The sequence below is a fragment of the Myxine glutinosa genome, chromosome 1, assembly GCF_964187855.1.
Source record: "Myxine glutinosa chromosome 1, kmMyxGlut1.1, whole genome shotgun sequence".
In the NCBI taxonomy this organism is placed as follows: domain Eukaryota; kingdom Metazoa; phylum Chordata; class Myxini; order Myxiniformes; family Myxinidae; genus Myxine; species Myxine glutinosa.
Genome location: NC_136261.1, coordinates 369,170,341 through 369,184,538, shown reverse-complemented (window position 1 = coordinate 369,184,538; position 14,198 = coordinate 369,170,341). Strand labels below are relative to the sequence as shown.

The following is a 14,198-nucleotide window of genomic DNA, read 5'->3' as shown; positions in this document are numbered from 1 at the left end:
TGGTCTCAAGTAATAGGTCTGTAATGGTCGAAAAGGTCTAAAGAACCTCAAATGTCTCAAAGGTACATTCCAACAGTGCGTAATGAACGCTGAACCGCACATGAACAGTTGAGTAACAACATGGCACCTATTGTTAAGTTCACTGAACTCGAGTATTCTATAGCTCTGGACCAGATGGCCCCCACCTGCATCAGACTTCCTTGTAATCTGATTCTGATCCTTGTTTATTTCTTACCTTTTCAGGGCTACAAGGATTTGCTGTGCAGGTAAGACTACAAGGGTGTCTTTCATGTGCTTTATCATGTCCCTTTCATGTGTATTTTAATCACATGTGTAGTAAAGTAGTAAAGAACACAAAATGGATATTTAATCACTCAGCACTTAATTGAACTTTACCTGCCAAAACCATAGACTCCTTTAGAGAAGGACTGGAACGTCCCATGCTCGGGGTTTGTAACTTGAGTCTGAAAGATTAACTTAAGTCCTGGGCTAAAATGACTTCTAGAAGGGCTAGAGACATGATCTCAGGGTCAAAATAGGGGTTTTTGAGGACGGCGAGTTCAATAGCGACATTTTAAACACCACCTGGGGTCTTCAAGGTCAAAAGGTCATATTTCAAGGTCAAATTAGTGAATTTTGGCAATTTTTGCCCGTTTTTTGTGTCTAACTCATAAACGGTGAGAGATGGCTGATTATAATAAGAGGCAAGTTTGTAGAGCTGTCCAAATTTAATATATATTGTCATATATCGTATTACACAAACATACAAACATACAGCAAATACACATTCGAATAATAACAATGCACCGTTTTTCAATAATATTTTGTAAAAAATGTCTATTACAACTATGTCTATGTCTATCACTAGTTGGAGAGCTATCACTAGTTGGAGAGCTTTTCTTGCCTCCTGAGGCATCCCACAGCCTTTTCTTTGTCACTGACATTGAGGACATGAGCTTTCAATAGAATGTTAGCTAAAGTAGTACATGCTGCATTATTACTAGCTAAAGGTGCATCTACAAAGGATAACAGCTCAGCAAAATGAAAGCGGCAACGCATTTTAGTCATGCCATGCAAATTATAGGCATTATGTACAAAGAAGACGGTTGACATAGTCGGCACACTCAGTCCACCTCTATTCAAATTATCTAGGAACTCAGATGACACCTCATTACCATCTTCATAATCCATGATCTCCTCCATACTGGTGCTATCACCATATTTATGAACAAGCTATCCGGCCAAATAAACAACTTTATGCTTAAGGGCATCATCAGACCTCAAGAGTTCCTGAGTGTCATGAGGAGTGATCTCGTCAATGAGTTCACTTCGCTCATCTGGATTTATGGAAGTACCACACGAGGAAGCTCGTGTGCCTCAGTCATCTTGCTGAGCTGGCTTATTACGTGCTGAAGAATTTCCTGGCTTGTGTACTCATAGGTGTTTACCTGGTCAGTTATGGATCTAATCTGGGACCGTTTTGAGAGCAAGCTGTTCTTTTGCAAAGGAAAAAGTCGTTTGGGCACCTCAATGCCATCTTTCTCAACTCTATTCAAGAATAGGAACCCAAAAGGTGAGCTGACTTGTTGGAAATGAAAGAACTGCCTGACAGTTTGTCCAGTAGCGTCAGTTATTGATAGGTACAGGTTTTTCTGGTCTTTTATGACGTTAAAGCCAGGAAAATAGGAGCTGATTTTGGCGCAGAAGTGGTCGAAATCTCGGATCTTGTCTGCAGCCTCAGCAGCTGCATGCACCTTCTTAGTTCTTGATTCTGATGTAGAAGATGATGTTGGGTGTGGGGCTGAAGTAACCTGCTTCAAAACTGATTTCGGTAATCCAGGAAATATTGATGGGGGTTCTTTGGGTCGCTTGCCACCCTTAACTGACACCCATTTACAATTGAAATGTGTCTCACAAATATATATCTCCTTCAAGCGCCTCAAGCTTTCTTTCTCATTCGGCATTGCCAATATCCATCTCTCCCTCTCCTCAGGATCTTTTGGGAAGGATAGGACCTTTACATAAGGCGTCCCATCATAGTTTCCTTTACAGCCAAAGCAGCTGCAACGACGTGGCATCTTGTCATGAAAGCAGGAAACAAAACAAAGATCCTGTGAGATCACCAGCTGGACAGTTTCTGAAAGAGAAGAGAAACATATTACAGGTATTTTGCTAATTTCTGATATTAAATGTGAAATATCACAATTAATTTTAAAATAAATAATAATTAATACACAAATCAAAAAAATTAAAAACAAAATTGTTTAAAAATAAAGTTGCCAAATGGAAAAAAATAATGTATATTCAAATCATTTTTTCGAGGGAAACTAATCTGTTATAATAGACTATTATATTTTATTTATTTATTTATTTATTATTTTATTACATAAATTACATGTCATATGTCAATTTCATTCCAATCCATCCAATAGTAAAGTGCTGTGGTATTTGCATAGAAAACGAGGCATTCATAGAAAACGAGATAGAAAATGGGAACTCAGACTCAAGTTACAAACCCCGAGGTCGTGACGTTCCAGTCCTTCTCCAAAGGAGTCTATGGCCAAAACAAATCAACAAGAAATCCTCATCTTGTTCCCATGATGGTTCTTTCTCATAACATTGGAGATTTACTGAACGTTGAAAGAAGGATGTGATGTCCAATTTGAGCCATGTTGTGCATTTCCAAACCCACATTACAGTTAAATGTATGGATTAGTATGGTCCATGTTCGGGTAGTTCGCCTTTGCAATGTAATAAGCAGAGAAATGTAGCTGAAGAATTGTCTTTTTCAACCTTAGAACCTTAGAACCTTGTTTCAACCTTGTAACCCTTAGATGCAGGCGTCAAAAATCCTACACCAACGCAGCCATTGGGCCTCGGAGGCCCAAAGGATGTATTCGTGTAATGTTGTTAATTTTTTTTTTTCTCCCGTTTTTGTCATGTTCAGCAAACGGGAGTCTGAATACAAATCAGAGGCTGTCTTGTTTGCCTTTTCATTTTCAGATGCTTATAATTGAACTTGAAATTATTTATCAGGTGGATGATCCCCCAATGTCTCATATTTTGTCGACCTGCAAATTTAAATAATTTATCAATTGATTTTGCAATACTTTGATCAAAACGAGTTTGCAGCTTCGTCCAATTTTGACTTTTTGAATGTACCGTACTTCAAATTTTTCTGGAAAAAAATAGATATTTATCTCATCCATTAGCTTATCCTCATTGGCAACCCTCACCTTCCTTCCTTGTTGAATGAATGTTTCTCTCCTCCCTACCAAGACTGGAGTCCAGGTCACATTTTTCAACCACGGAGCCTGCTCCACCAAAATTGCTGGACTTCCCGGTGGAGGAGCAGAATGTGGACTCACTTATCCAGATCAATGACAATCTTCTAAAAGAGATCCAGAGTAGGTTGTTTTTTCCTTTTTTTTGTATACAAGATCGAGGCTCATGAAAGAGCTAACATTAATCACACAAAAAGTCAAACCGACACAAAACACAAAATAAGGGGACCGGGAGACAAGATGGGGAGAGAGTGGGAAGGACACAAACACAACATTTGAGAGCAGGGACATTGAGAGAAATGTGGGAGGGGGAGGGCTTGGGGGGGATGTGGGAGAGGTATAAAACATATGAACATTGCAAGGACTCGGGTGAATTAGCAGGGGTAGAAAAGATCAAGGCTTTGGATGGGGGAAGATAAGAGAAGGTGGTGAACACCTGTTTTAAAGACCTGGAGGGAGGAGTGGGATTGAAGGGAGTGGGGGAGTTTGTTCCAGAGGCAGGAGAAAAGGGGAATGAAAGAGTGAAGGTGAGCAGAGAGCCTAGATTTTGGCAGTTTAACCATAAGAGGGTTGCTGGCAGATCTTGTGCGACCTGTAGGAATATTAGGGGGCAGAGCACAGAGAGAGCTGGGGGAGCAAGGCCGGAGAGGAGTCAATAGAAGACAGAAAAACCACCGACCTGCCTGCGGTGAGAGTGAAAGGCCCTCGGAGTTTGCTTCATCGCGGGAGATTCCAATGATTCTGAAAGCTTTGGTTTCAACAGCGTGAAGCCGGGCTAGGTGTGAGGCAGGAGCACCGGCCCATAGGGGAGAACAATATTCCATTGAGCTGCGGATGAAAGCCTTGTATGCGGTGAGGAGCTCAGGTGTGCCAAGGAAGGACTTCGCACGACAGAGGATGCCCAGACGGCGACTGGCTTTGGAGGCCAGCTTGGAAATGTGGTTTTCCCAAGAAAGATCATGGCAGATAGTGAGACCCAAAAGCTTGAGCGACAGAACTTCTTGGACAGGATTGTTGAGAAAGTAGATGGGAGGGTTTTCCAGTCGGTCTTTTTGGAGAGACATAGTAAGAGTGTGAGATTTGTCGATTGAAAGACATGTTCCACTTCTTTGACCAGTCTGTGATTTTGTCCAGGTCTGCAGAGAGTGAGGAGGCTGCAGACTGCCGATCTTAGAGATGAGGAATGGAGTGGCAAAGAGTGGAGTCATCAGCAAAGAGATAGAGAGGATTTTCCAGAGAGTCGGAGAGATCATTGATGAAGACCAGAAATAGCACAGGGCCCACAACACTACCTTGGGGAACCTCAGCCAGAAGAGGAAGGGGGAGATGAGAGAAATCCATTCAGGGCCACACGTTGCCTTCGACCAGAGAGGAAGTCCGCAAGCCATGAGTGGAGTAGTGATAAAAGTAGATAAGATTCATTCAAAAGAAAAGTTTTTTGGAAATTAAAAATGAAGTTTATCAGATCAGTACAGCATCGACTGAGTGAGAAAGCCAGGACGGGTACGATTCAACTGAATGGGATTAACAAATAGCTGACAGCATCTATATTTGGGGTGATCAAGAGCTTTTATAAGAGATACAATTAGAATTTGAGAAAGGGAAGAAACAGCCAGAAAACGAAGATATTTGTCGCTTTGACGGTGCCCCAGTAAACTTACTGGCGGCCTTTAATTCTATACAGCAAAATTACTATAACCACAGTGGCAATGACATTTTATGTCTTTCTCCTTGTTTTCTTTTATTTGACCTCTCATTTGTTCTCCAAATACTCCAATTTTCCCCCCATTATTTGCTCGAACATGGCCTGAATGAACGTCCCACCCGACTCTTGACCGACATTCACACCTGCAGAAGGGCTTCGAGTGATGTCGAGAACGAGAGAGGTTCCTATGCTCGGCTCCTCCTCAGTCGGCACTACTAGCCCAGGAGCATTAGCCAAAAATGAAGGGGAAGCCTAGAAGAAATTAGTAGAAAGCTGATTTTTTGCACAGAGCTCCAGAATGTCATGTGGATACCCACAGTACAAAGTCCCACGAGTTCCACCTTGTGACATTTTCAAAATTCAAGATGTCCGCCGGTTAGACGGAAAATGCATAAATTGCGATAACTTCAGCCTAGAACCTCATAAAAGTATACTTTTTATGTCTAAATATTGAAAATGATATCTTGTGGATGCAAGGTGGGGTGTGGAAAACGATGCACTTGCTACAAGTCTGGTCTGGAGTGTACCCTCTTGTGTACTGTTTGTAATGGCCATAATTGCAAAAACTCTCGGGACATTGATTTAGTGGGTGATAACAGTGTTGAAGTCAGGAATAAGAAAAGTGACATTCAGTTAACACTGTACTGTCCAAAACACTAGAATCAGGTGGGGATGACTGGGATCAAAGAGTTGGTCTGCTTTTGTGTCGTATTGTAATTAAATGTCAAATCCCCATGTGTTTACCTCTTGCAGGCCTTGTGGTCACAATGTGAAACATTTTGCATTAAATAAAATAATAGCAAATTAAACTTATCATGATTTTGATGTTTTTTTGCATTACAGCAGTGGCAATTTTGTCAGCCATCTTGGATTATATCTACATATCATTATCTGAGGTCACTGAAATATATTCTATTAAAATCCTAGTGTGCTAAAACATATATTTAGCCATGAAAAGTACACCTTTATGAGGTTCTCGGCAGAAGTTATCCATATTTATGTATTTTCCATCCAACCGGCGGCCATCTTGAATTTTGAAAATGCCACAAGGTGGGACTCGTGGGACTTTATATTGTGGGAATCAACATGGTATTCTGAAGCTCTGTGCAAAAAATCAGCTTTCTACTAATTTCTTCTAGGTCCTTACCTAATGCTCCTGGGTTATACCCCTGGCTTGCCACCGAGCAAATCGCCACCTCGAAAATATAATCTTTTAAATTTTGAATGCCCAATCACGCTTTTGTTAGGCTACAATTGGGTCTCGAATTTTCCTTGGGGAAATTCAATGGTTTCTGCCCAGCAAAGGGAGATCCCTATCCCAAGACAATATCCCTATCCGAAGCAGCAAATATCACATCAGCCAGCCTCCGTTAACAGGGGCCGTCTCCTCTGGGATCTGTCATCCGGCCAACAGCTGAAATGTCTCTAACTACTGCATTCAGCGCAATTCATGTACAACATAACTGTTCCCCAATGTCACCAAAAATGAACCAAATTTAACGGTTTCTAACCTTTCTGAGAAAACGTTTCTTACCTTTACGAGGGTTTATATATAAAAAGGGAACCACGATGATTATCATAGGGCACGCAAGGCTAACCCCCGCCCTAGCGGGGAAAATGGCCTTAAAAAAGGGAATTTATAATGGTTTATTTATGATGAGCATGGGGAAAAAGGTGGATGGCAGGTGAAAATCATACAAACCATGCAGACACAAAGGTGGATGTGGAGAAATGCAAACGTATATGCAAGGAGGAAGAAAGAAGAATCCTAACCCCATGAGGCGGCACAGCACAGACCACTCTCTTCGGAAACAATGGGCGAGGGCCTCCCTTTGGCGTGATGAGTGGTGTTCAGGGTGATGATGAAGCTTGGAACAGGAATTATGGATGAAGAGGAGGGGAGGGATTGTAAGGTGTTGTCCATGTTTCCAGAGAGCAATCCTCCCTGAGCAACGATGAAGCAGAAGATGAAGAGACCCAGCGAGGAAAAGTGAGAAAAAGACCGATCTTCGTTGTCTCCAAGGGTCCCGCTTCAACTCTTCCGTGCGCATGTACAGACCCATCCCAAGTAGACAATTGGAGTGCCTTCATCTGTGGCGGGGCCCATGATTAGCCACCCGCAGCTTGTGGGAGGTGCCAACCTCTGGGCCGCCATACCCACAGGGCTGCCCCAATAAAAATAGTCTGCTCCTGTTGCATCTTTTTATGGTCCTCAACTAGCCCCACCCACTAACAAGAAGTTTTTACACACATAATCTCACCATGACTATATTGTCTATAAATTACATATGCTCCCTCATCAGCGTCACATGTAACAAGACAACTTACTCTGATAGGTCCCTGATACATGGCAATCTAATCTACTCGAAACACACGGTCTGTGTTACACTTACCACAGTCTCGCTATGAACCCCCCACCTGCCCCCCTCCTTCCACATCACAATATTTCATGGATTGTTTAAATTGTATCTGGATTTTTGTTTATCATGAACCTTATCGTGTGTCTAAACTTGGCAGGGAATCATCACCAAATGTGATGTTGTGCCCCATCACGAAACAACATTGTGAAAATTTCAACAGGTTTTCAAAGATTTTTGGACACGCTTCACTTGCATCTGATAAGAAGTATCTGAGGATTTTGTGGTCTTGTTTATTAAAAATTGTCATGTATATCAATATAGACAATGGACAAAGTGGATTGGGATGGTGGATTTTAAATTGAGATCTCGGCATTTGAAAAATATCTTCCTCCAGGAACACCAAGCAGGACATCCAATATGAAGGCCGAAGTAATGCAAGATAATGTGACCAATATTTTGTGATAATAAGATTAAGTTTATTTAATAATCACAAAGTGATTTAAATTTCACAATTTGTTTGTTCATTAATTTCCACAGAAGAGTTGGTGAAGCAGGTGCAAATTGCCGACCTGGAGTTCAACACCCTGAAACGTCTTTGTAAGTGAAAGGGATGGTGGAGGAGAGGGTGGTAAACGTGGTGGAAGAGAGGGTGGTAAACGTGGTGGAAGAGAGGGTGGTAAACGTGGTGGAGGAGAGGGTGGTAAACGTGGTGGAGGAGAGGGTCGTAAACGTGGTGGAGGAGAGGGTGGTAAACGTGGTGGAGGAGAGGGTGGTAAACGTGGTGGAGGAGAGAGTGGTAAACGTGGTGGAGGAGAGGGTGGTAAACGTGGTGGAGGAGAGGGTGGTAAACGTGGTGGAGTGGAGGGTGGTAAACGTGGTGGAGGAGAGGGTGGTAAATATGGTGGAAATGAGGAAGAATGATGTTTGATAAGGAGGATAAATGATTGTCTTTTTTCTGGGTCTACCTTTGTCTTTTTGTTTATCTTTGACCTCGTACCAATGATTGGTGCATTTCATGTTCAAATCATTTGGATTTTTACCTCCGCCACCGAAGGTGTAATGTTTTCACCCCTGTCTGTTTGCTTGTCTGTCTGTCTATCTGTGAACAAGATATCTCAAAAAGTTGTCGACGGATTCAAACGGAATTTGGCAGAGATGTAGCGTATGCGACAAGGACGAAATGATTAGATTTTGGTGAAGATCCGGATTCGGATCCGGCCAGTAGAATTTTTTAAGTGATTCTTCACCATTGGGAGATGGTGCGAAAAATGATATATTGCAGGATATCTCAAAACGTTGTGTACGGATTTGGACGAAACTTGGTGAACAGGTTGGGTGTGTAAAAACCACCTTTAGAGGCCATTTTTCCCCGCAAGCGGGGGTTGGCCTTTTTCGGGGACCGTGGTTGTTGTTGTTTTTTTGGTCCCCTTTTTGAAGCAATGTTTTACGGCCGGATGCCCTTCCTGCCGCCAACCCTTTTTGTCGCCTTTTTACAACAAACAGGGAATTACCAGTGAACTGGTACTCAATTGACCTCACTTGGTGTGTGATAAGGACTAATCGATTCGATTTTGGTGAAGATCTGAAAATGGATTCGGACACGAGAATTATTTAATTTTAAAGTGATTCTTCACCATTGAGAGATGGGGTGAAAAATGAAATATAACATTATAGTTAAAAAAGTTATAGACGAGTTATGACGAAACTAGGTTGATGAGTTGGTTAGGCGACGAGAACAAGCCAATTCGATTTTAGTTCAGTTCCGAATCCAGATCCGGCCTATCAGTGCGATAGAAACCATGAACTGTTCAGCCTGGCGGAGGTATGCGCTCTACCGAGTGACGTTCTCGTTTCATTTGTGATAATCGTGGATTAAGTTAATATCCCAAGCCAATCGTCCATTTTGCTTTTTTTAGTTTGTTTGTGTTAACGGTTCTTTGTTACCTTTTATCTTCACCTCCTCTTCCCTTTATAAGAGGTGAGGTCCGATGGCACCAAACTCCTGCCCTTCCTTGACCACGATACTCCTCCACTTCCTTCTGTCTTCAACCAACTCTCTCCACTCTCCAATCACCCCCACATTACTGATATCTCTCCTCACACAATCCTCCCATCTCAAACGCGGTCTCCCTCTTTTCCTCCTTCTTGCTCCTTCAACCTATCTGCTCTCTTTGCCAGTGTCTCTTCCCCCATCCGCATCGTGTCCAGCCCATCTCAGCCGGCATTTCACCAATCTCCCCGTCAAGCTCATCTGCACATCAATCTCCTCCCTCAGTTCATCCATTCTCCTTCTATCCACCCTCTTCACTCATAATCCCTTTCCTGACGTCCTTCCACACAAAACTTCTGCAGTTCCCCTAAATGCCACTCAATACTTGTTCTCCTCCTTCTCCAAACCTTCTGCTTCTTCGCAAAGTTCATCTTACCTTCCTTTCATCTTCTCCTTGTACTCTTTGGCGACGTTTCCTCTCCACTTTCCCTGCCTAATAATTTTCCGATCCCTGCTCTTAACTTCCCTCCTTTCTTCATCCATTCCACAAATATCACAGTGCAGTGCTAGGTGGTAACGTGCTCTCTGCCACTGCCTTGAGAGAGAGAGAGAGAGAGAGAGAGAAAGAGAAAGAGAAAGAGAAAGAGAAAGAGAAAGAAAGACAGAGACAGACACACACTCCTTTCTGGTCTTGCACCCTCTGCTCTTTCCCAGCTTTGTACCCCCCCCCATTTCCCTTCCCAATGTTTCTGCAGGGCTCACATGGTCCACCATCAACCCACTCTGGTGAAACTACCAAAATCCAGGATCACTGCTCACCTCCTCATTCATTCCTCCTTTTCTCTCCTGTGGAACCAACTTCCACATCCTCTTCAATATCATTCCTCCAGACAGGTCTTCACCATCAGCTGATTGTCCCCAATCTAAAATCATGAACTTTTCTGACCCCACCCCACCCCGATCTCTCCTTCCAAATTTCCAGCGCTCCTTCCTTCGAGGTCCGTTCTGGATCCACCTTCTCCACCCCATGCATCCTCTTCTGTCCCCCATTGTTTGTCCACCTCCCTCTGTCTTTCTGTAAACACCTGTGAGTGAGTTTATAAATACCCCCCCCTCCCCCCCTACTCCAAAATACCCCCCCTCCCCTCCTACTCCAAAATACCCCCCCTCCCTCCTACTCCAAAATACCCCCCCTCCCTCCTACTCCAAAATATCCCCCTCCCTTCCTACTCCAAAATACCCCCCTCCCCTCCTACTCCAAAAATACCCTCCTCCCTCCTACTCCAAAATACCCTCCTCCCCTCCTACTCAAAAATACCCCCCCTCCCTCCGACTCCAAAATACCCCCCCTCCCTCCGACTCCAAAATACCCCCCTCCCCTCTTACTCCAAAATACCCCCCTCCCTCCTACTCCAAAATACCCCCCTCCCTTTCGACTCCAAAATACCCCCCTCCCTTTCTACTCCAAAATACCCCCCTCCCCTCCTACTCAAAAATACCCCCCTCCCTCCGACTCCAAAATACCTCCCCTCCCTCCGACTCCAAAATAACCCTCCTCCCCTCCTACTCCAAAATACTCCCCTCCCCCCTACTCCAAATTACCCCCCCCCTCCTCCCTCCGACTCCAAAATACCCCCCCCCCTCCCGTCCTACTCCAAAATACCCCGCCTCCCTCCGACTCCAAAATAAACCCCCTCCCCTCCTACTCCAAAATACCTCCCCTCTCCTCCTACTCCAAAATACCCTCCTCCCTCCTACTCCAAAATACCCCCCCTCCCGTCCTACTCCAAAATACCTCCCCTCTCCTCCTACTCCAAAATACCCTCCTCCCTCCTACTCCAAAATATCCGCCCTCCTATTCCTCCTCCAAAATACCCCACCACCCTCTCTAACAAAGACTGTGACTGCGTGTCGTCGTGTCCGCAGAAGGACGGACCCTGAGTCTGGACCCAAACTCTGCAAATCCTTACATCAAGATCTCCCGGGATCTCAGGACGGCGACTCGAACCGAGACCCACAATCAGTACCCAGAACATCCTGATCGGTTTGATCGTTGTGCACAAGTTCTTTCCTCTGATTGTTTCTCCTCGGGTCGTCATTACTGGGAGGTCGATGTGAGGTCGAGCAGTTCGTGGAGAATCGGGATCTGTTTAAACTCAATTGGGAGGAAAGGGAAAGAGTGCTGGTTGGGAAGGAATCCCGAGTCTTGGTGTTTACGGAAATATGAAAGCAAATACTACACAGTCCACAACGATCGAGGAACCCTCCTGGCCGTGCCGGGGGATCCTGAACGGTTTGGGGTCTTGTTGGATTGTGAGGAGGGAGAGTTTACGTGTTTCGGGGACTCGCGGGTTCTGCACGTGTTCAGGGGGAACTTCCTGGTCCCCGTTAAACCCGCGATTGGGGTTTATGGTGTTGGTGACTCCGTGCAGTTTTGCTCGTTTTAATGATTTCGTTCATTTCGTTCTGTTTGTGATGGAAGTTTATTTCACAAACTGCAGATTATTTTGTGTTGAATTTATTAAAATCATGTTCTTGTGTATAACGGAGTATATTTACCATCCGATGAAAGTTTATTTCACAAACTGCAGGTTATTTTGTGTTGAATTTATTAAAATCAGGTTCTTGTGTATAACGGAGTATATTTACCATCTGATGGAAGTTTATTTCACAATCTACAGGTTATTTTGTGTTGAATTTATTAAAATCATGTTCTTGTGTATAATGGAGTATATTTACCATCCGATGAAGGTTTATTTCACAATCTGCAGGTTATTTTGTGTTGAATTTATTAAAATCAGGTTATTGTGTATAAAAATTTAAAAAACCACCTTTAGAGGCCATTTTTCCCCGCAAGCGGGGGTTGGCCTTTTTCGGGAACCGTGGTTGTTGTTGTTTTTTGGTCCCCTTTTTGAAGCAATGTTTTACGGCCGGATGCCCTTCCTGACGCCAACCCTTTTTGCCGCCTTTAGCGACAAACAGGGAATTACCAGTGAACTGGTACTCAATTAGCCGACCTCGGAAGGATGACAGGCTGAGTCAACCCCCCTGGCGTTAATTCAGCGATCGACCGGGATTCGAACCCAGGATCCTAGGATCCTAAGCCGGCACCCTAGCCGCTAGCCCAACACCAGGGTTAAACGGTTAAACGGTATTGTGTATAACGGAGTATATTTACCATCCGATGAAAGTTTATTTCACAATCTGCAGATTATTTTGTGTTGAATTCATTAAAATCAGGTTATTGTGTATAAAAAATATAAAAAAAACACCTTTAGAGGCCATTTTTCCCCACAAAGCGGGGGTTGGCCTTTTACGGGAACCGTGGTTGTTGTTGTTTTTCGGTCCCCTTTTTGAAGCAATGTTTTACGGCCGGAAGCCCTTCCTGACGCCAACCCTTTTTGCCGCCTTTAACGACAAACAGGGAATTACCAGTGAACTGGTACTCAATTAGCCGACCTCGGAAGGATGACAGGCTGAGTCAACCCCCCTGGCGTTAATTCAGCAATCGACCGGGATTCGAACCCAGGATCCTTGGTTTTATCCTAAGCCGGCACCCGAGCCGCTAGCCCAACACCAGGGTTAAACGGAGTATATAACGGAGTATATTTACCATCCGATGAAAGTTTATTTCACAAACTGCAGGTTATTTTGTATTGAATTTATTAAAATCAGGTTATTGTGTATAACGGAGTATATTCACCATCTGATGGAAGCTTATTTCACAAACTGCAGGTTATTTTGTGTTGAATTTATTAAAATCATGTTCTTGTGTATAACGGAGTATATTTACCATCCGATGAAGGTTTATTTCACAAACTGCAGGTTATTTTGTGTTGAATTTATTAAAATCATGTTCTTGTGGAAACGGAGTATATTTACCATCCGATGAAAGTTTATTTCACAAACTGCAGGTTATTTTGTGTTGAATTTATTAAAATCAGGTTCTTGTGTATAACGGAGTATATTTACCATCCGATGAAGGTTCATTTCACAAACTGCAGGTTATTTTGTGTTGAATTTATTAAAATCAGGTTCTTGTGTATAACGGAGTATATTTACCATCTGATGGAAGTTTATTTCACAATCTGCAGGTTATTTTGTGTTGAATTTATTAAAATCAGGTTATTGTGTATATAAAAAAAAAAAACCACCTTTAGAGGCCATTTTTCCCCGCAAGCGGGGGTTGGCCTTTTTCGGGAACCGTGGTTGTTGTTGTTTTTTGGTCCCCTTTTTGAAGCAATGTTTTACGGCCGGATGCCCTTCCTGACGCCAACCCTTGTTGCCGCCTTTAGCGACAAACAGGGAATTACCAGTGAACTGGTACTCAATTAGCCGACCTCGGAAGGATGACAGGCTGAGTCAACCCCCCTGGCGTTAATTCAGCGATCGACCGGGATTCGAACCCAGGATCCTAGGATCCTAAGCCGGCACCCTAGCCGCTAGCCCAACACCAGGATTAAACGGTTAAACGGTATTGTGTATAACGGAGTATATTTACCATCCGATGAAAGTTTATTTCACAAACTGCAGGTTATTTTGTGTTGAATTTATTAAAATCAGTTTATTGTGTATAACGGAGTATATTCACCATCTGATGGAAGTTTATTTCACAAACTGCAGGTTATTTTGTGTTGAATTTATTAAAATCATGTTCTTGTGTATAACGGAGTATATTTACCATCCGATGAAGGTTTATTTCACAAACTGCAGGTTATTTTGTGTTGAATTTATTAAAATCATGTTCTTGTGGAAACGGAGTATATTTACCATCCGATGAAAGTTTATTTCACAAACTGCATGTTATTTTGTGTTGAATTTATTAAAATCAGGTTCTTGTGTATAACGGAGTATATTTA

General features: G+C 43.2%; 2 protein-coding genes across 6 annotated transcripts in view; one reads left to right on the top strand and one right to left on the bottom strand.

Annotated features, from left to right (window-relative positions):
• LOC137414956 (E3 ubiquitin/ISG15 ligase TRIM25-like) overlaps positions 1-14,198 on the bottom strand; it is a 1,058,494-nt gene that overhangs the window by 422,773 nt on the left and 621,523 nt on the right. The window lies entirely within an intron of this gene.
• Positions 1-14,198, top strand: part of LOC137417051 (E3 ubiquitin-protein ligase TRIM11-like) — a 150,100-nt gene that overhangs the window by 40,592 nt on the left and 95,310 nt on the right. For 4 of the 5 annotated variants that reach the window (XM_078770108.1, XM_078770106.1, XM_078770113.1 and 1 more), the window contains 3 exons: positions 244-266; positions 3,280-3,407; positions 7,887-7,946. In XM_078770108.1, coding sequence (XP_078626234.1) covers positions 244-266; positions 3,280-3,407; positions 7,887-7,946 — 211 coding nt within the window. Of the gene's footprint in view, positions 1-243; positions 267-3,279; positions 3,408-7,886; positions 7,947-11,265; positions 11,886-14,198 lie in introns of those variants that run through there. The other variant, XM_078770115.1, reaches the window with a different exon arrangement.